The sequence below is a fragment of the Micropterus salmoides genome, unplaced genomic scaffold, assembly GCF_014851395.1.
Source record: "Micropterus salmoides isolate LMB-PRFRI ecotype aquatic unplaced genomic scaffold, ASM1485139v1 Ms_hic_scaffold_18, whole genome shotgun sequence".
Classification (NCBI taxonomy): domain Eukaryota; kingdom Metazoa; phylum Chordata; class Actinopteri; order Centrarchiformes; family Centrarchidae; genus Micropterus; species Micropterus salmoides.
The window spans coordinates 11,400,815-11,422,272 of NW_024040928.1; the positions used below are offsets into that span (position 1 = coordinate 11,400,815).

The 21,458-nt window shown below is 42.0% G+C and overlaps 3 protein-coding genes across 3 annotated transcripts; 1 reads left to right on the forward strand and 2 right to left on the reverse strand.

Moving 5' to 3' along the window:
• Positions 1-2,373: 2,373 nt before the first annotated feature.
• Positions 2,374-5,276, reverse strand: pigh (phosphatidylinositol glycan anchor biosynthesis, class H). The gene is made up of 4 exons (XM_038727283.1): positions 4,819-5,276; positions 3,181-3,390; positions 2,971-3,054; positions 2,374-2,850 (listed from the first exon to the last, which is right to left on the reverse strand). The coding sequence occupies exons 1-4, from the start codon at positions 4,996-4,998 to the stop codon at positions 2,779-2,781; spliced, it is 546 nt and encodes a 181-aa protein (XP_038583211.1). The 5' UTR covers positions 4,999-5,276; the 3' UTR covers positions 2,374-2,778.
• A 488-nt stretch (positions 5,277-5,764) lies between these two features.
• zfyve1 (zinc finger, FYVE domain containing 1) lies at positions 5,765-13,502 on the forward strand. The gene is made up of 12 exons (XM_038727279.1): positions 5,765-6,975; positions 7,067-7,310; positions 7,407-7,667; positions 7,806-8,020; positions 8,232-8,338; positions 8,726-8,834; positions 8,923-9,020; positions 9,184-9,301; positions 10,146-10,316; positions 11,043-11,223; positions 11,324-11,437; positions 11,787-13,502. Exons 1-12 carry the CDS (start codon positions 6,487-6,489, stop codon positions 12,017-12,019), a joined length of 2,340 nt encoding a protein of 779 aa, XP_038583207.1. The 5' UTR covers positions 5,765-6,486; the 3' UTR covers positions 12,020-13,502.
• A 40-nt stretch (positions 13,503-13,542) lies between these two features.
• Positions 13,543-21,118, reverse strand: wdr21 (WD repeat domain 21). The gene is made up of 13 exons (XM_038727280.1): positions 20,648-21,118; positions 20,400-20,524; positions 19,968-20,125; positions 17,376-17,458; positions 16,797-16,899; positions 16,544-16,687; positions 16,290-16,339; positions 16,104-16,183; positions 15,841-15,933; positions 15,394-15,491; positions 15,084-15,260; positions 14,562-14,676; positions 13,543-14,226 (listed from the first exon to the last, which is right to left on the reverse strand). Exons 1-13 carry the CDS (start codon positions 20,758-20,760, stop codon positions 13,994-13,996), a joined length of 1,572 nt encoding a protein of 523 aa, XP_038583208.1. The 5' UTR covers positions 20,761-21,118; the 3' UTR covers positions 13,543-13,993.
• Between the last annotated feature and the right edge of the window lie 340 nt (positions 21,119-21,458).

Genomic DNA, 21,458 nt, shown 5'->3' on the forward strand with positions numbered 1-21,458 from the left:
TTTTATTAAGTATATTATTGTCTTATAGCTTGCTTTCTCTTCTTACAGGCTGCATTAGCCTGTCCTTGCTTGGTGCACAGAGTATACAAAGAGACACATTTGTTTGGAGAGGTGATCAAGGACATTTTGAACACTGGGGAGAAGAACAAAAAGTTCTGAAGTTAGAGTCCCCCAAAGGTAGCTCTAATGACCAACAGACAGTCAGGGTAAACTGATATGGATTACATGACATTATTACATGACACATGCACTGCCCAAAATGTAACACAAAAATGTCCACTAACTTTAGAAGGAAAAAAAAGTTTATTATACATTTTTTAAATGGCTGGCAAGGTGTTGTAAATACAGGTCCCACAGGAAGACACACTTCCATGTAAGACCACAACACTGTGTACCTGTGTTCAGTAGAGGGAGAATGACGTGAGGTAGGGAGGGATCTTTTGAGATTCAAATCCAAACAGACATCAAGTTACACCTGCCTGTATGAACCAGTAGGATAAACGGACAGATTTCAAACAATGCTGGGACACCTTCTTCCTTCCGGATCTGTCAGCCAAGAGCTCAACGTACAAGAAAAGCAAACTTTATCAGTGTATATATATATATATGTTATATTAATTTGGTTAGACCTCTTAGGTACCTCGGAGTAAAAGTTATAGACAGACAGACATAAAAGTGGTATTGATCTTCTCGTCTTACCAGAAAGCGAATAAGAGCAAACTGTTGAACTATTCCTTTAACTTCAGTCATAACCTCTGAATGTGTCATGATTATGTTTTTGAACAGTGAGTACATTTGAATGTGTGCGCATGTGTTTGTGTGCACAGCAGGTGGTAAAGGGGCAACTCCCCATCTCAATAGAGGAGTCCAATCCCTCCTCTCCCACTAAACCCAGAGGTTCCTACACCCAAAACACTGAAAGCTGATTCAACACATCCACCGAGAACTACAAGAATTACATAAAACAAATTTAATGAAAACCAGCAGTACAAGGACAGGCAACAGGAGTTCGGTATGTCTTGGTATGTATTTTTTTAAGTTTAAAATATCCACAGGAATACAAGAGGTGAGCCATAAAAAGTAAATGTGCGATTACAGCCCTATTATAAACTGGGGTAATTTACAGTCCACACCTCTGGCTAAAGAAAGCCTCACTGAGTTTTTGACCAGCCAAACCTCTTCACCACCTGATGATTTACACTCAGGGGGGTTACCAGTTTATGAGGCCTATTCCCGAGCCCTGAGGTGTCACTCCCAGGTTTTCTCCTCTCCCTGGTTCCTGGCTGTTTCGCACCTCCAGGAGGGACAATTATCCCGTCAGAGGGCCACTCTTCACAGCAGCGTAACGCTTTGCTCTGTGAAAATCACACCCTCCTGCTTGTTTTGTTGGCCTGTGGAGGATGGGGTTCACACACAGATCTGACCGTGAGCTGCAGATGGTACTCGAAAATTACGATGGATGGAAAAAACAAGGCCTGGAGGGGAAAACGCAGGCAGAGTGGTGGTGAAAACTAGGGCGCTGAACTTTAAACTGTGGGCAATGGAGGCCCATTAACTTTCAGCTATATTGTTATAGATTAGTTCTGCCCTGGAGGCATTTGAGGAGGAAAACTTTTTGCTTCCTGGAGGAAACTAATGAGCACCTTGTCTATGTTAATATCCTTCACACTTACATAATATATTTATATAGTAATTTATACAAACAGTATTACAAAGGGTGTTACAGTAAGCACTGGGCACTGACTTTGACTCTAGTCTCAGGACAGCACTTATATTTGTTAACACTTTCATAATAATATTCAAACTAGGAGTTAAGGCCTTATCAAACTGTCATTCCACTGCAACAGAGTTCGACCTGAACTTGATCACGCACACACCGTCATTACTGTCACTTGGTGTGTGTGAGGTAACCTTGAGTAGCATTTCTGAAAACAGGTCTGGGACATCAGTCACAAGTAAGGTAACAGACAAGTGAAGATAATGTGACCAACTGCTTCCAGGAGATGAGATGCACATGTAGTTATGAGGAAGTGAAAATAAATTTGAGGAAGAAGGTGTGGATGTTTACTTATAAAAGTGTACATACATAGTACTTCTGACACATTTACACATCTCCTTTAATAACTCTGTTCTAAAGTGTAAATTCAAATCAAAGAATAGGATACATTGTCTGTACATCTGAAGTGCTTTTGTCTGAACTGGTTCATGAATGATTTATTAATGTTTGATTAGCACAAGCTTGAGTAAGTGTGGTGCTGCCCCCTACTGGGTACAGAAAACAAAGCTCCTCAAAAACATTCACCAGCAGGCATATCACTACCAGTACACTACTCACCAGTGACAGCAAATAATTTAGGAACAATAAGACTTAAAAATGTTTTATCACATTTATTTTTAACAATACAGTGTGGTAATGCTTATAAAATACATAAAGGAATCCATTCAAATCTAAATGCATAAATAAGTATTAAAGCAAATTTGTTAAAGGTCATTTCTATCTCTTTAATACATCATCAGAGAAAAGGTTTGGGTCTTTGGATTTAAACAGGTAGTCTAGGACCAGTGTTATTAAGTAATTCAAGTAACTAAAAAACAAAGTACTACATAAAGTCATTCTGACACTAATATTGGTCTGTTAAACACGGCAACATTTTCTTTTGTATTTAACAGATTGAATTCATGTAGATCCAATCAAATCAAGCTGTGCCAAAATAAACTAATAAACTACCTGCTGTAAAAAGCATGCTGTGCGACAAGAAACATTTCTAATGTGTGTCATCAGCACTTGGAAAGGATCTCCTGACAGCTTTTGTAAACTTTCACTAAGCAGTTCAGCCTTGGCTTTGAACTCTGAAAAATGAGGAAAGGGGGTTCATTATAAATGGGTTACGGTGTGCAGACAAGAATAAGTAACTTGTCGAAATGCAAGTTGTTTTATGAGATATGTGTACACCTGGCATCAGACCTCACCTGAAACAATGGCACAACACTTGACACCGCATGAGGTTCTGAGGGGTCCTTCAACAGTACGCAAAGGTAGTAGATGATTTGATGCTGAAATAAAAGCATTAGATGTCAATCCACTCATCTTAAAAAAGCACAAACTGAATAACATAGAGTCATGATATTAATGAAAGTGCGAACAAACAATAGACAGAAGAGACAAATTTCCTTATTCACCATGTAAATAGCTTCATTGATGACAATATCCTTGATCTTGCTCATCTCAATGAATGTGGTGGTCTCACGGCCTGAGGCGTAGCTGGAGGACAACTGAATGCCTAAGGAGCCAATGACAAGCAGGGACTCATGGTCCACCTTCACAAAGTGGATGTGAAGCATCATGCCAACCAGGGTGACAAATATAGCACCGGACAGAACAGCAGTGTTCTGCAAGAGAGGGAAGGTCTTGTTCAGTGTGATATTGTCATGTACAATACTTGTGATCATTTAAATGTAGGCTACAGATCAGAAGGAGCATCATCAATATTTTGTCCATTAGAAGTATCTTGGTCTGGTTTAACCCCTCCAAAATAATGATATTGGAAAAATGGCACAAATAATGCTATATATTTGACTGATTGCTTCAACATCAGGAATGACGATATGACAGTCAGTGCTCTGAGGTGTATGATATGGTCATATGAAGATAATATGACAGGAAAGTTAGAACAGTAATTCAGTTTATAAATTTTGTATAAATTACTTAATGGTACTTTTTTAGTGAAAACTATTCAAGACGACGTGATTTATGGTCTAGTAGCAATATGGGGGCAAACTGATTCAGCCAGGAGTGACTGTTGCAAGGGTTAGGGTAAGTACGTTCAAACTTAGACTAGGTATAACGTAAATTATTAATAAGTTTTGACTTATACATTACTAAAATTAGGGCTGGGTAATAAAATAATATGAAAATTATTGTGATATAATTTTTTTAAATAACAATATAACAAATGTTCAATACATGTTTGATTTAATTCATTTGAATCACAAACGAATTAGCACTACATTTTTCTGTTATTTATTTTGTTGAGAAAAAGGGACTAAAAAACATGATTTTACACAATTTTACATATGCATATTTGTTGAAAAAATATTTATCATAATTGTTTTGAATGTTCTACCTCAGATTTGTGAAGTGGTCCACTGTTTGGAAAGTTTGTTCTGACCATAAAGAAAAGTACAAAACCATAAATAAGCACCTGGTTTCCTCTCAACTTCCACCCAGGAGCAAAAATATTGAATGACATGAAATTTTTTTATCTTGATGACAGTTTTGGCCATATCGTCCAGCCCTAACTAAAATCAAAGCAGCTGCACCACAGAGATAAGATACAACATAAATAAAGAAACAACTAAATGGTTACACATGTAGGTAGTAAATCACAAACTGTCATGTCTTGTATATTTACTAGAGGTTAAACTGCAGTTTTCTGCCACACAGTAATTTTTGCATTAATTGCATTTCATTTTAAAACACTAATCCTGTAGAGACCTAATTTATTGAAATGATACTCAGAATCTGGCTAGCTTTGCAAGTGACTCTTGTCAGTCAAAAAGCTAATGCTCAAGGTAACCATGATGATGGAGCTGTATCTTTGATCGCTGATTGGCCACCTGCCTTAATTATGACTTTACGTCCAAACTAGTGAGGTTCTGCCCCACTTAATTGTTGTGAACCCAATTTTAGTAGCTGATTTAGTTACAAACTAACTAGTAGTGACTAAGCCTTTAGTCGACTTCACACCCTAACTCAGGAGAGAAGTTACACATAGCTGGTCCAACCCAGTGCACAGCTACGACGTGTATTTGTCTCACCTCAGTGAAAAAGAACACGGCGTATGCCACAAGCCAAACAGAGGAGGTGAACACCATCACCTTGCCCATGGACACTTTCGGGGAACTGACAGTGAACTCCCTGCAAAAGCCGGAGTGACACTGACAGTCCAGAGATATCGTTTTGCCATTAATATCAGTGAAAGCTTCATCTTCCATCATGAACGCAACAGAAACAATTACGCGAACATTAACGTTAAGTGAACTCTGGGAGACACAAGCACTTAGCTTAGCTAGCTTACACTAATTTTGGCTGTCAGTGAACAGGCAAGGTCAGCCGCGCATGAAGACACAAAGTGGAGCTTTCTTAAACGGGAAAAGGCAAAGTCCTGTAAGTCTCTTCAATTACACATACAACATAAGAGAAAATGTAACGCGCAAAACCACTGAATATTTGTAGGACTGAACTAAACTGAAATGATGCCAAAACAATTTCTCACACTGGTTGCGCTCGTTTTGTACACCGGGTTGTTCGGGTTAGATGTTAAAAGCTAAAACACAGTCGAAAAGGCAGGCACTGTGGATCCATGCGCTTCACAACAACTCGAGGCATTTAAATATTTATACACTATACACAATAAAATATGTTGTATGTTACGCAGCAACTGTAATTAACACGGTGTGTACTTATATCAGTTGCTGTCTCCGTGTAACTCTGTGTAATCGTCGGTGTACGCCGGGTATAAATACAAGTGGAATCTATAGCAGCTGGAAGGTGCAAAGCATTGTGGGCAACGGTTAGTCTCTTTACGTAGGCAGGTAGTTACTTTGTTAAACTAACTTTATCAGCCATGTCAGGAGTATAAGTACTATATGTACTACAACATCGAATACAAGTGTATAAATAGTGTAAAAGCACATATTTAACCATCGTCTTTATATGCAACTCCCAAACCCTCCATTTCCCAAAATGCATTGTGTTTTAATGACTTTTGACCTCTGGACAAAAACAAGCCGATCAGCTGATGTAAAAAGCAACAACATCTCCAGAGGTCCAACACAAAATAGCTCAGCTAGCTAACTTTCGCAACAACGTTAGCCGTATGTGGCAGTCGGCGGCATGATGTTAGCCGGTGTACGTGTCCCCTTTTAGACTGTGATGAGGCAGCATTTTAGTTATTGAGTCAGTCGTCGTCCGTCGGGCTGGTAGCCGCTGCTAGGTCAGTCGTTTGAAGCGAAGGTTGTTGTCCCTTAATGATAGCTATAGTATGTATTACTGAGTTTCAGCCCGCATCTTTTAGACATTATGACGAGCCTACCAGGCTACCTTTAAAAAGCAACTTGGCATCGTCAGGTGAGCTGCAACACCACTAAAACAAGACAAGAGATGCAGGCAGCTAATGTTAGCTAGCAAACTGCTGTCCCAAAACATAAAGTAATGACTCGTCTTGACAAGTGTGTTTGAAACAGACTGCACACCCTCATTAATAATAAGCAGTAACAGGGTACTTGGTTGAACATTTCATTGTGCATTTTGACTTTATTTGCACATGATTGGTGTGGCTTTTTTGAGAATTTGAACAAAACAGGTTTCATCACATTTGGTCAGAGATTTGCTTAACCAAGCAATAACTTTGGGTCTTCCTCTGCATCAGCTGTCCTAGTTACTCTCACTTACTGAGGGTGTCCTCCTGACCTGTCAGGTTTGAGATGAGTAGTCAAGGTCCAGCTGTAGATAAAGGAATGAACACAGTCCTTGGCTGTCAGGAGAGCTACGCCTGTGGTGGTTCAGATGAGGCTGCATTTGAATGCGATGAATGTGGCAGCTTGCAGTGTGCCCGCTGTGAACTGGAGCTCCATCGCCAGGATAGGATGAGGAATCACGACCGAGTTCGGATTGCACCGGGCCACGTTCCTTTCTGTGACTCGTGCAAAGGTGACAGCAGCTGCTCTATCAATGGTGGACGACTCAGAGCAGTGGTGCGCTGCCAGGGGTGTAAGATCAACCTGTGTTTGGACTGCCAGAAACGCACCCACAGTGGAGTCAACAAGAAGAAGCACCCGCTGACACCGTACCCCCCTGCCAAAGCTGCCCAGGATAACAGCGTGACTGCAGGGGAGTCAGAGATGGAGATGCTGAAAGCTGAGCTGGACAAGGTGTGCAGCTTCCTTCTGGTGGATGAGAGGGAGGAGATGAAGGTAAATGCTCAAGAGCAGGTTTTAATCTTTTTGATGTCACCTCAATAATGTGATGTTTTGACGATGGAGCCGATCTTGTGTGGATTCTCAGGTGAAGAATGAGGAGGACTTTGTGTGCAGACTGGGCTGCAGGCCAGATGAGCTCCTCAAGGTGGTGTCCATCTTTGGAAACACCGGGGAGGGAAAGTCCCACACCCTGAACCATACATTTTTCCTTGGACGAGAAGTGTTCAAGACCTCACCCACCCAAGAGTCCTGCACCGTGGGTGTGTGGGCAGCCATGGACCCTGTGCATCGGGTGGTAGTCATCGACACAGAAGGACTTCTTGGGGCTGGTATGGCACAAATGATGGATCTGCTTAGTATCATAAATACATAGGGGCTGTTTTTCTCATTTAACAGGCATTCACTCCTTTGTTTTCATTCATCAGGAGCCAATCAGGGTCAGCGAACCCGGCTGCTCCTCAAAGTCCTGGCTATCTCTGATGTGGTAATCTACCGAACCCATGCTGACCGTCTCCACGACGATCTCTTCAAGTTCCTTGGCGACGCATCAGATGCCTACCTGAAACATTTCACCAGGGAGCTGAAAGCGACTACCACCCGCTGTGGTCTGGACGTCCCGTTGTCCACTCTGGGTCCTGCGGTAATCATCTTCCATGAGACCGTCCACACCAAGCTGCTAGGATCCGGTACATGAAATAAGTCACCCTCTTTTTTTTATTATTTCACCCGTACTTTGTAGGAATTTAATCAGCAAGACTGGCGTAAGATTGTTTAAAGATGGTTATTTTCTCTGTCCGTCACTCTGTCTCTGACCCAAATTCTAGACAAACCTTCTGAATCGGCCGAGCGTCTTCTCCAGGAGCGTTTCAGGAAGCTGGGTCTGTTTCCAGAAGCATTCAGCTCCATCCAGTACCGTGGAACTCGGACCTACAACCCTCCCACGGACTTCAGCGGTCTTTTGCGCAGCCTGGAGCAACAGCTGGACAACAACACCACCCGCTCGCCCCGTTCTGCCAGCGTCATCTACAAGGCTCTGCAGGTGGTGCTGCTTGATTGTATGAAGAATTGGTATCATATACACAAAACGTGCTTCTGGGCATTTTGTAATTTGATGTAGACAGGACACCTTTGCGTGTGTACTCTATGAAAGTGTTAATGTGCCAGTTTGGCCGAATTACATAAGAAATTACATACAGCGAGCGTTATTGACTCTTCCTGTCCCTCCATCTTCTCCTGGCTCCATCCTTCAGGCCCTGAGCGAGAGCTTCAGTGGCGAGATTCCAGATGAGCACATGACCAGTAACTCATTCTTTCCAGATGAGTACTTTACCTGCTCTAGCCTCTGCCTCAGCTGTGGGTAAGTCTCTCTCTCTCATTCCTCACTCTTTCAGTAACAAAAAGTAGAAATTACAATCAGTGAGACCACAAAAAGAATATGATAGAAAAGTCATATAACATTCTCAGATGTCACAGCAGCGTTATGAAGGAGCTTCTCACAGTATACTACTGGGCTGTGCACATTTAACTTGCATTTGTAATTTCCCACTGCTGTATCTTTAAATAAGAACATTGTAAATAGTATAATTAATTAATTAATGATTAAGTAATGCAATAGTATTTTTTTAATTATGATCCATAATGTTGGTTAACAGTCACCCTCAAAGATTCAACGTAGGTATACCCCTTAAATATTTGCAAACAAATTCTGGCCTTTTCCTCTTACTTGGTGTCCTCACGCTCTCAGTTCAGGCTGTAAGAGAAGCATGAATCACCTGAAGGAAGGACTCGACCACGAAGCCAAACATCGCTGCCGCTACTCCGCTCAGTATGACAACCGCATCTACACTTGCAAGGCAAGTACAAACCCGAAATGCCACCCGCGCTGTGTTTTGAATTAGGTGTGTGTGACGAGGTTCTGAGTGTCTGTGCTGAACTTCTCAGGAGTGCTATGAGGGAGGGAAGGAGGTAATAGTGGTTCCTAAAACGACAGCCTCATCTGACTCACCGTGGTTTGGTCTGGCCATCTACGCTTGGTCTGGGTGAGTCCAGCTTCCTTGCAAGCATACTGGGATCAACCCACATGTTAAATTAGAACATTTGCCCGTTCACAGAAAGTGCAACGCCAAATGTCTTGCAGACGGAGAAGCAACATAATCTGTCCCCTTGAATCCAGAACTGAGATATTGTTTTGTCTCCATACAGGTATGTAATCGAGTGCCCCAACTGTGCAGTGATCTACAGAAGCAGGCAGTACTGGTATGGAAACCAGGACCCAGTGGAAACAGTGGTCCGAACAGAGATCCAGCACATCTGGCCGGGGGTAAGGCCACAGTGGAACAGCCTAAATGAGATTCCGCTTAAACCAATTAAAGTGGCAGGCCAAGATTTCAAAGGTTTTAAGTCAAATGAATGTTGTCACGTCCACTGTGAGCTGCATTTGCAGCACATTCTTGCAAGTTGGTTGTATGTAGATGCCCAGGAAACTAATGTAAAATGTTATGACCTTCTTTCATCTTCTTCATATTGATCGAAGCATACTTAGTCAAAAGTGCTGAGGATAGAAGCTTAAATGCCAAGCATAAATCATGCTGGATGTCAGCCGATAAGACCATGCTGCTGCCTAATAGCAATGAAGAGGGACAAATTACTGTATTTCATTCAGCATGGTGGTAAGTACTGAGTGATAATAGTCAATCATACTTCTATAAACATGACTAAAATAATAATACTGTACACAACCAGTACACAACTAATGTTAAAAAAAGATTCTCTAACAATCTGCGGGTGCATCTCAAAAGATTAGAATATTGTGGAAAATCTTGAGCACTAGAACCAGACTTAAAGACTCGGGAAACCTTTGCAGGTATTTTGAGTTATTTAGCTGATTAGGGCTCTCAGGTCGACATTTCTGTATTATAAATTCTTTATTCTAAAATTCTAATAGTTTTGAGATACTGAAGTTTTGATTTCCATGAGCTGTGAGCCATAATCATTAAGATTAAAACAAAAAATGGGGTTGAAATATTTCACTTTATGTGTAATGAATCTAGAATATGTAAATATATTATTTTTTGAGATGCACCTGTATAGACACAGTATAATATGTATATACAAGAGAAGTCTATCTCTCAAACTCTGTTGACTGTTGTTCTTCATCCTCTCAGTCTGACGGTTTTTTGAAAGACAACAACAACGCTGCCCAGAGGCTGCTAGATGGAGTCAAATACATTTCTCAGTCGGTGTCCGAACTGAGCGTCAAACCCGCCAAAGCAGTTACCTCCTGGCTTACCGATCAGATTGCTCCCACCTACTGGAAACCTAACTCCCTTATCCTGGTACGTTAATAAAAATTTCACTAAAACTAGAGGACATAGAAAGACTGACAGTAAAATTCTCAATTCAAGAAACAGAGCCATGAGTGCATGCAACTTTGTACTTGAGCTTTCCTTTCTTCTCACTCATTCCAACCCCATATCTCACTTTGATAGTCTGCCATATATGCAAATAAGGTGCTGTGGAGTCCATGTTGTCATTCATTTCCATGAAATTCAACTTGGTACACCACTCAGAGCCTTGTTCACCTGCTAGCCTTTTTACTAAAGTTGTTTGGCCTTTGGAACGGTTTAGTTCAAGTTCAAGTTCATTTTATTTATATAGCACGTTTTATAGCAGCCACTGACTGACCAAAGTGCTTTACAGAATTAAAAGACAATAATACCATGCATAACAGCACAGCATAGAAAAGTACAGCAAAGTTAAGAACAGCTTTAAACAGGAGTAGCCAAAGCAGGATCAGACTCGTCAACAATAACAATAAAAAACAGAAATGCCAGTATCAGACTTAGATAGAAAAATTTAGTTTAATGGTAGTTTCTGTAGAATCTGCTGGCAGCTCGACAATTGATAGCAATATACATAACCTTTCTAAATGAAGGTTTGATTTTCAAGAGGAACATTCATGTTTTACACAGGCCAACCAACAAGGCTCACACATACAGCAGATACCCAGGCTGTTCATCTTCAAAATCCTCAGTGTGTGTGTGTGTGTGTGTGTGTTGCAGAAATGCTTTAAATGTGGGGAAGAGTTCCAGCCCAACGACACCAAGCACCACTGTCGAGCCTGTGGAGAGGGCTTCTGCGATTCCTGCTCCTCCAAAACCCGGCCGGTCCCGGAGAGGGGCTGGGGCCTCGCACCTGTCCGAGTATGCGACGCTTGCTTCCACAACAGGGAAATCTCAACCGGTATGCAAATTAGTCCCTTATTTTGAATTAAACCATTTTCGGGCTGTCCTTAATATTTGTTTTTTATGTTATGGATGTGATTCATGTGTGCACGCCGCAGAGCTGCTGGATGCTGCCTTGGAAGAGGAGGGAAGCACCCTGATAGCCCGGAAGGTGGGGGAAGCGGTTCAGAACACTTTAGGAGCTGTAGTTGGTGCCATCGACATACCTCTCGGTGAGCATTACATCTGTCTACGTTATCAATACAATGCAGACTGTGATTCTTACTGCTGAATCATTAATAGCTGCAAGCGTGTACGCCTGGGGCTAACTGTGAAAGTATCAGGCATGTTTGTCTTATTGTACTACTATCATATGCATTTCCGAGTTCCACCTTTTTTGTTCCGTCAACATTACGTTATCAGTTAACCTCTAGATAATCGATTAATGACATTTGTGAATCGATTCAGAATCGCACAAATCCGCATCGCGATGCATCTAAAAATCTATTATTTTCCACATCCCTAATCAGTAGACACATTGGCCACAATAACAACTGCTGCTCTCCTCTCCTCTTCATCCAGGCCTGGTGAAGGACGCAGCTCGCCCGGCCTACTGGGTCCCAGACCAGGACATCCACTCCTGCAACGAGTGCCAGAGGGAGTTCTCCCCACGCCTCTCCATCCACCACTGCCGCGCCTGTGGCCAGGGCGTGTGTGATGAGTGCTCCCAGGAGCGCCGCGCCGTGCCCTCCCGCGGCTGGGACCACCCGGTGAGGGTCTGCAACGGCTGCAACCAGAAACCTGGGGAGCTCTAGCAGGACGAGGATGGGTCAAGGACGCCGGCCTCTGCGAAAACTGAAATGGACAACATTTTAATTAAAAGGAGTCAGTTCCCTGTCGTCTTTTTAGTGGCATTTGTCAGCTGCCACCAGAGTATCTGTGGCAGATTTAAAAAAAAGATTGGACTCCGCTGTCATCACATCACTTCAGTCCCTTGATGCTATTTCACTTTAATATGCCTATTTTTTACACTGAAAAATACCAGTCAGAGTGAGACTTGAATATCAAGAAGGTAGGAGAGATAAAACAATTTGACAGCATTTTATGAAAGGGAGTATTGTATGTGCTTGCTTACAATTCAGTTCAGGTAAATTTCCATGTACCCCTTTAAAATCTGTATTGATGCACATGAAACCCTGACCCCTGTGACAATCCCTTCCCAGTGTGACACACTAGTACTATTAGCACCTTTTAGTAGTCTGGGGATCAATGTGTAAACCATTTATTAATAGAAGTACTGACTGAACATCTTAAACTGATTCCAGGGAAGCACTTTTATTCTAAGATTGTTTCTAGTAGGAGTCGTGGAGATAACATCCAGGGCTGGCTTGATGGAAATGATGGAAAACCGTAAAAATAATCCACCTCGGTTAATTGCTGTGCTTGTTTGAATGAATGTACAGTAGTTCTCATATGCTTCAGCTCTGTAAGATTTACCCGTCCAGTAATGGCTTCAGGAGGATTTGAACAATCACAAGCCAATGATGTACTGTAGCACAGAGATGCATTCCACCGTATATCATTACTTGGTAATAACTACTTACATAATCCCTTAATCCTTTGTGGTTGTTTGTGCATTGGAACGGGCAGACAATAATAGAACAGCCTTAAGAAAGCTGTCCACAAATTCTACATAGAATATACAAACATGGGGAAACGTTTACTTTAATAGGGACATTTTTAAATGGCCTTGTTTTGTTTTTAAATGTCAAAAACTACCGTCCCTTAACAGGACAAATCTGATTGCAGAGGGGTGGCATTCAACAGAAACTGCTTTTATAGAGTGGCTGGCTCACAGTGGCAATATGGGAGAGGAAAGACTTCAAAACATCTTTGAGGCTGGCCCCTCAAAACAGGAGATAATTAGAAGAGTAATCCTTTTTTCCTTACTCTGTCGACTCAGGCTGTGTAGCTAGTTAACTAGGATGTGGAATAGAGTAACGTTTGAAGTCGCCTTTATTGTAACAAGACTGTACACAAGATGCAGTTAGGCTTTCTGAGATCTGACTGTAGTGATGGTTAACCTGGGATTTTTTTCCCAGTAACTATCTGGGAGTGTTGGTTTGGTTATGTTGTCTACAAATAAGCTGAAATAACACTTTGACCTGACTCGGTGAACTATGTCACCGCTGTCCTCATCTCAGAGATGTTCAATGACTATGAATATCACAAGGAACAAATAAACACCTTTATCCTCATGTATGCTCATACAGTATGTATTAAACTGCAGAAACTCAAGTCTGTGTGTGTCATTTAGGAGCAAATACAACGCAATAGATCAGTGTTTTAGTGATTTATTTAAATTATAAAATGTGTCGATTTATAGTAGATGTGCTGTATTGTCTTTCAAATTCAGATGGGAGGCATCCTAAATTAGTCAATCATGTCATAAGTAAGTGCACTTTTTTTGTAAAGGTTACAGAAAGCATTGTCCTAACTTGAGTAACTGTTGGACTCATATGTGGCATGCGTTTCCTGTTGGCACAAACAAGTCTGTCAAAAATAACATTCCCCTGAGATTTCACTGCAACTCTTCCGAGGTCATCTTCCCAATCAAACGTTCAGTACAACCATGTGGAAATGAACTGCATTCTTGCCAAACTTCTTCAATTATACAATACTTATGCTTTGTATATATGAATATAACCCCATTCATACGTTTGGCAAAAAAATGATGCTGTCATTGTTTGAAGAAATTATTTGTGAGAAGATAAATGTTCAGTCTTTTCCTAAAAGCCAGCCTGCTGCTCTCCTCCTTCCTGGTAATCTGTGTTGTACGGGAAGTAGTAAAGGTCGTGTTTGACGGCCATGAGTAGGCCCGGAAGCCCCCTGCAGCCACCCAACTTGGAGGAGAAGACAACACTCGGGATCAGGTCGTTTGCGGCCGGGTGGGGTGATGGGATAGTCCTCAGTAGGTGGCCGTCTTTTAGGCTCCATAACCTTGTGTAGCAATCCTGACCAACTGTGGAAGGAACAGAGCAGGAGGAAATGCAAAATGAAGGTTTTGTTTTTCCAATCAGAGTAGAAAAAGCACTGTGTGGAAGAAATGAGATGTCTTGGGCAGGCTTTGGTTCTCTCAAACTTCTCTCTGTATGTAATGCCTTATCATAGTGAATTTTTATCTGCAACTGTGTGATGGCTCAATCTTGAAGCTCGTGCTGATTTACACTGAGTACGTCAGAGCACAGAAGGTGTAAACCTGGTGTCTCTCATTATTATTATTATTAGATTAGATCGGTTAAACCATGAAGGTTGTGAAAACCAAATACTTTAACAGGTGTGTTCGTTCTCTCCTACCTGCCAACAAAAGCCCCTCGGGCTCATTGACGTGGATGGGGAGGTAGGCATGCTCATTGTAGTGCCCTTTGTACTCCTGCACTGGCTTTGTCACACGCACATCCCACAGCTTAATCTGCACATAAATGAAGAAAAATGCAAAGTTCAAGCAATAACAGCATCCACGTGGGTTTATATTTTTTATTATCTTCTGAAGAATCCCATTGTTTTCTCTGAATTATATACAAGCTCATGGGTTGTGTGTTGAGGGCTGTGAAGTAGAACAGAACAACAGTTAACCACTTTGTTGGTCTTCACAGTTTGCAGTTGGACTGCAGTTTCAAATAAACAATAAACAGTGCTGTGTGTTATTCTAACCACAAAGTTTTACTAGGTTGTCAACACCATGCTTGCCCTGAAATGACAAACACATGGTAGCTGCCACATGAGCCTCCTCTCAGGACCAAAACACATTCCACATACTAGTAACTTAGAACTTGACATTTATGACGACACCCATTGTTTTCAAGCCAATAACCTGACCTGGCCCAGCATGTCAGCAGCAAGCAGGTAGTTCTCGTCCTGCAGGACGTGTACGGAGGTGATGGCTGATTCTTGATGGAAGCGGCTGGCCTTCCAGCTTTGATCCCTGCGGCCACGCTGCCGCAGGTCAATGCTAAAGATCTCCCCCGATCGGCAGCCATTAAACAGCACAGGGACCTAGGGCAACAAAAAAAAAGGAGGTAGTGGACTTCTTTTCTTTCTTACATTGTTCTTCTACATACTACACTACAGCATGTTACAAGTGATATCAGAGTTGCTTTACATCACTTAAATGTAACAGATGACTCACCCTAAGGGCAAACTGCTGAGCCAAGACGTCGCTGCCAGTGCTGTACGTCTGCGTTCGTCCCGTCTCTGCATCTTTCACTATCACCCTGCGAGACAGGCCTGCCAACAAGAACACGTAATCATTTTAGATTTTTGCGTTTGTGGTTAGGAAATGTATGCACAATCGTTTAATACAGATTCTGTCAGTCACCAGCTCTCTTGTCAAGACAGTTACAGTATACTTATTTTAATTATCTACAACAATAACCGGATACTAGGTTACAAGATGGACGTCATCACTGTGTTTGCTTTTCTGTGCAGGTAGAGTTTGAAAAACAGTTTGACGCTGCTAAACTATAGCCAAGCCAACAATACTACGACCCGACAGAAGCCAGTGATAATGACTATCTGATTATGAATATCATGATTGATTATGAATCACAAGACAAAGGACGATGGCTGGACAAACCAGTGCTGAAGGTCTTGTCAAACTGGGGGTTGAGACACCAAGCACAAGACCAGGCAGAGGATATCTTAAAACTACACAGCATCCCGGGCTGCTCTGAGGAGAGTGGAGGGCAGAGGAGAGAGGAGAAATGTTAAAATGGGGACATAAACAAACAAATCTTGCAAAGTAACTGCAATCTACCTTTAAGAACGATCAAATATGGGAGGGTAATGTGAACTTCTTAAATTGTGTGAGAAACCTGAGGAGATTTTATTCAATACAACCTGGGTTGGAGTTGCTGAAGAGGGAAGCAGGAAGTAAACTGACGCAGCCAGGTGTGTCTGCCACTCCTACCAGACACAGTCTGACAGTCGGCTTAGTCAAGGTAAATGCAGGCAGTGTCCAAGCAGCACTTGAGTTTTAAGACATGTAGACTGACCAAGAGCTCTATGAAAGCTTAAAAAGGATACAAGACGTGGGAGTCTGGGTAGTTGACTGAGGCCCAGCAGATGGAATTCACCTGAAACACATTTAGCCAGAGCAGAGCTGTCACAAGCATTTCTTACATTTTAATGTTTACTGATGTACAATGGGCTTTGAAGGGGATTCAAGGGGTATCTGACACCTCTAGCTTATGAGATTCATCTAAATATTTAATGTTCAAAAGAGGCATAATAAACCAAAGGTGTCCTTTAAACCGTTTGCTCCTGTGAAACGCTCCCACCTTGCGGTTGGTGAAATAGAGGTTGTCGCACATTTCCACAGAAAGCGATCCCCGGCTGCTGCTGCTGAAGTTCATGATGCCGTACTTGCAGCCTCCGTGCGAGACATCGTTGACTGTGAACACTCGCTCGCATGCCGAGTCCCCCTGACAGAGACGAGGAAGAAGAGGGAGGGTTGAGTTTAAAGATGATACACCAGCAAGTACGCTAGGAAAAATGATTTCACAGAACAGTGCGTCTATTACAACTGCTCACCACTATGAGCCTGAAGTTGTCAGTATTGGGGTTGCTGTTGTCCGTGCTCTGGATCTCTAGTTTGTGGCGTCTCATCCCACTGACCTTCACCTCATGGACCAGCCTGGAGACACACAGTAACCATGGTTACACCGACTAGACCCATCTGCATTCCATCTGCTTTACCAGAATCATTCACTCATCTCCTCTTAGCTACATGACAATGTGTGTCTGTGTATTTATTTATTTATAGAAATGTTTGCCAATAGGACAAATACAAATCATTTGCATCTCTTGTACCTGCATGTGAATTACATTCAAACTGTCAGGCAGCACGATATTTTCACTACATTATAGCATGTTTTTGTTTCTTTTTCTCTTTTTCTGACTATTTTCAAACCCCCGTCAAACTGTATTAGTATCATTATTAGAGGCCGGCAACACTCCAAAGAAAACTCTCTCTACACATACAGAACTGATTACCATTAAAGTTTCTTTTTTCTATAATGTGTTACAGCTGTGGGCAGTGTAATGTGTAGGGTACAAGGAGAACAGCTATGTCCATGTATGCATGTGCACACATTCAGTGTGATACAGTACCTGCAATATGAGTTCTCAGGTAACAGGCCAAGGTGTCTTCTCTGAAGCAGCAGTGAAGTGTTCAGTCCTCTTCTTGGTGCTTTCTACGAAGAAGATAAGACACTTTTGTCTTTTGTCACACTTCCTGTCGTTAAACAAGCATGGAACCCATCCAAGCCCACAGAGCATGTGTACATGTGTAGTGTTTCTCAACAAGGGAGGTACCGCCCCCCAGGGGGCGTTCCGAGGAGGATGGGGGGCGCTGGAAGCAATATTTAGGAAAGGGGGAGCTGAAATGCATTTTGGAGGGGTTTGTTAGTTGGAAATTCTAAGGCGAGTTTACACCAAAGATTCACAACAATACGCGTTTAAACTTTAAACTACTTGCTAAAAAAATGTGGTCTGCCACATTAAAACCTGCCAGTTTAGTCCACTGCGACTGGACGAGAAGGCGTATTTTTTCTCCCTCAGCTACTTGTGGTGCAGCTCCGTGCTGCCTTCTCGGGAGCGGGAAGTCAGAGTATCATCTGCAAAATCTTACCCACATGGCTTTTACTGTGTAAACTCTGGAAAATTGACGCTCTCTTTCTTGGTATTACCGTGGAAAAGTGTTTATTTCTCTGAGGAATACACCGTGAACGTCTTGTTATCGCAGTGGTTACACATTTACAAGAGGGATTTCCGCTGTCGGACTTACCCTGAAAGCAACTTCGCTGCGACACCAGCGAGTGACGAGAACCCATCTCGCGCTGTGAGTCACAGTTTGTGCCAAGGTGGACACATACAGTAGTTTCAGTAGGCTATAAAATTGTAACATTAAAAACTGAAGCTCTGACTTGCTCTGTTGGGGATTGTAGTCGGCACTTTATCAGAGGTGCTTAAGTTAACGTGTTAACATTTGTCGTGAGATTTCTGCCTGATCACAGGTGTCGGTTAGTTTCGTTTTCCCCCGGCATGAGCACCTCCTCGTCTCATCCAATTCTGTGTCTGTCAGACGGTCGAGGGGATACTTCCAGCGAATCAGTAACATAATGCAGTATAGGGCATGTAGTAAAATATTATGAATTCTCTTTAAATAGGCTAATGACGTTAGTCTCCTAATACGTCTTTTTTTCTTTACATGTCATGTGAACACAGATAGTGGGAGAGATTCTGAATGTGCAGAAAGTTTAGAAAGTGAGTAGATAAGTTACAGTGTCTCCCGTACGTTCATTTATTTGTGGCGGCCCGTCACAATATCGATGCTGACTGCAACATATTGATTGTCGATTTTTTTTTTACTAGGCCTATTTAAAAAGGCGTACTTGATTGCAGAGCTGCAGGCAGCACGTATTCGCGCAACACATCCTCTCGCTCGGCTCTCTCTCTCTCCCTCATGAACACAGCTGCACAAATCAGTCCAACACAAGGCTGTCAATGTCGGAGACCCAGCTTTAAAAAAGTTATTAGCAAGCATGTAAGGAGCCTAGCTAATAAGGAGAGCTAAGTTAATGTTAGAATACAGTTGGGCTTTCAACGCTAGCATGCTGTAGCTGTGCCACAGTTACACTGTCATTCTGTGGGAAACACTGAGTTATGATAAGATGATGAATAAAGTCCAGTCGATAACTGAATTAAAACTGATTAATTTATCACTGAGATTAAAAGGGGCCACAAACACAAAAATAGGTTACTTCCCCACAAAAGAGGATGTAAGACTTAATCATGTGTCACTCAACAGGGATGATATTAAATAAGTTGATCTACAGGAGAAAAATATTTAAAAGCAATAAAGAATGTCTGAGAGCCTCACTACATTATATTCTATTATAATTATATATTTTGAATTGTCACCTGCCACATGACTTTTGTGTTTCCCTTGATATAAGAAGACATTTCCACCATAAATTGGTGCAGAAAAGGCAGAAATTGGAGCATTTTCACCAGAACACAGGAAATTAAGCATTTAAAGCTCAAAATCTTCTGGGGGAGGACCCCCATACCCCCACTTATTAAGTGCCCCATCCAAGAAACCAGTCTCTGGCTTCACACACAGTTTCTGTGAGGAACATTCACTTATTAGTTAAATATAATTACTTTTCACATGGCTTTTTTGTTACCTGGGAAAGTAATGAATATGTTGTTTGTCATTCAATTATGTGTTTCAACAATATTCAGGGCAATATTCATCTTTTTTGATGGGGGGCGGTAAGGGACCTGGATAATGGATAGGGGGGCGCTGGCCCAAAAAAGGTTGAGAACCACTGTGTTAGAGACTAAGGTTCATTCCCAGCTTAGTAATGAAAACTTTGTTGTGATGCTGGCAAAAAGAAGAATGTATCTGTAATCACTGTTTAATTTAAAATGTATCTCTCCTGAAATTAACCAGAAGATATCAGGTCTGCTTGCCTTTAACAAAAATCAACGGTGAACTCAGCATTGACAGGCCATTACAGCAGTTGCTGTAGCCAAAATGCCTTAGTACAGTCTACAAGTCTACAAATTCTGTGTCTGTGAGTACCATGATAAGCTTTTATTTTGAGGACAAAGACAATTTAGGCATTTAAAGTTTCCAGCACAAGAAACAACATTAAAACGCTAAAGGCTAAAAACGGATTCCTGTAACAGACTCACTTTTCTGGGCTTTTCATCCTCCGCCAGCATCTTGTTTCTCTCTTTCTCTCTCTCTTTCTCCTGCAACTGCTCTCTGGTCAGCGGGTTACAGTTGTTGTGTCCGGGCAACAGGCGGAAATAACGATTTTTCTCTGGGTCAAAGTAGAAACCAGGCAGCTCTGGCAACAGAAGAGGAGGTAAAAGTCAGCATTAAACTCTTTTATTCCTGCAATTCAAGTTCCTTCCGTGATTATCTGGTATACACTAGGGATACTCGGATTTTGAACTTTCTGATAAAGACTTCATGTGGGATCCTGATACCGGTTTTCAGCAGTTATGAAATCAGTTACTCTGATAGCTTTAACTCACTAACAGGTAAACGGTGCTTGTAATATGTTACGGCTCCAGAGAACAAATATTCAATTATGGAGAGGGTTGGTGTCTGGTACTGACCTGGTGCAGCACTGCTGGCCATGGAGGAGGAAGAAGATGAAGATGAGGGGGATGAGGAAGAGGAAGAGACGGAATGGTTTTCATATCTCCTCTGAGATGCTCTTATTGATGGCCCTGCATCGGACCTGTGAACAGAGCACCACTCGATATTAACCGAAGGATGAATGGCAGATGTTGGCACTGCATGCGCTGAGAAGTACTAAGACACACATGGCATTACCTAAAATGTGTGCCAGTATTTCACTCACCACTGCTCGTCCTGCGTTGATCTTCGCCGGTTGTCTCTGAACCAGCCGTGGCGTTGACCAGCACCTTGTCGCCTGTGCGGTCGCTGTCCTTCTCGCCTGTTCCACTTCTTCATCCCTGCAGTGCTGTACGGACCCAAAAGTACGGATCCTCACACCACGCTGTCTTTCAGTCACCTCTATGTGTATAGTTGATGCAGCATGTTTACTTGTTAGCCAAGTTAGCAAGTTGCAATCATTAGCATTATTGAGCTAACGTTAGCGGCACATCTTTCTCGACACCTTTATATCAATGCTGGACATTAACCAGTAATAAACGTAAATGATGTTTTAATAAGCCAATAAACACGTCTGCCGTTGAAGGCAAACAATGCTTATTTTTCTTATTAAACTGATGTAACGTAGCAGTTTTAACACCTCATGAGCTAACTACTGTATAGCCCGCTCCTTCCTGCCATGTTGTCCCGCCTCCAAATGCCGTTCATTGGCTTGTGGCTTAACAATAGTGCCTGACGTTGGAGGCATTCATTGGTTGTTTTCTTTGTGAAGTCACAGCCAGGCATCATAACATATATATTATACATTTGATTGACGGACGATGGACATTCAAAATACTCTAAAGTACTAACACAACGTATGTGCTCCTCAATCTAAAACGTGCATTTCATTTACCCCCTTTTAATTCTGATAAATTAAAAATAAATGTTCGTATTACAGGCTGGTGGATCAGTGTCCAAACCAAACAGCCATAAACCCTTAAACCAACAAAAACTATAGATGGCATGGTAATGATGTTTAATATTCGTATATAAAA

Coding starts and splice junctions, on each gene's coding strand:
- pigh (XM_038727283.1), bottom strand. CDS start 4,998: ATGATGGAAGATGAAGCTTTCACTGATATTAATGGCAAAACGATATCT. Junction 3,391..4,818: donor CCGTGTTCTTTTTCACTGAG/GTGAGACAAATA, acceptor CCTCTCTTGCAG/AACACTGCTGTTCTGTCCGG. Junction 2,851..2,970: donor GTGTTGTGCCATTGTTTCAG/GTGAGGTCTGAT, acceptor CTCATTTTTCAG/AGTTCAAAGCCAAGGCTGAA.
- zfyve1 (XM_038727279.1), top strand. CDS start 6,487: ATGAGTAGTCAAGGTCCAGCTGTAGATAAAGGAATGAACACAGTCCTT. Junction 9,302..10,145: donor TCCAGCACATCTGGCCGGGG/GTAAGGCCACAG, acceptor TCATCCTCTCAG/TCTGACGGTTTTTTGAAAGA. Junction 11,224..11,323: donor CAACAGGGAAATCTCAACCG/GTATGCAAATTA, acceptor TGCACGCCGCAG/AGCTGCTGGATGCTGCCTTG.
- wdr21 (XM_038727280.1), bottom strand. CDS start 20,760: ATGAAGAAGTGGAACAGGCGAGAAGGACAGCGACCGCACAGGCGACAA. Junction 16,900..17,375: donor CCTGAGAACTCATATTGCAG/GTACTGTATCAC, acceptor GTGTGTCTCCAG/GCTGGTCCATGAGGTGAAGG. Junction 16,688..16,796: donor ACAACTTCAGGCTCATAGTG/GTGAGCAGTTGT, acceptor CGTCTCTGTCAG/GGGGACTCGGCATGCGAGCG.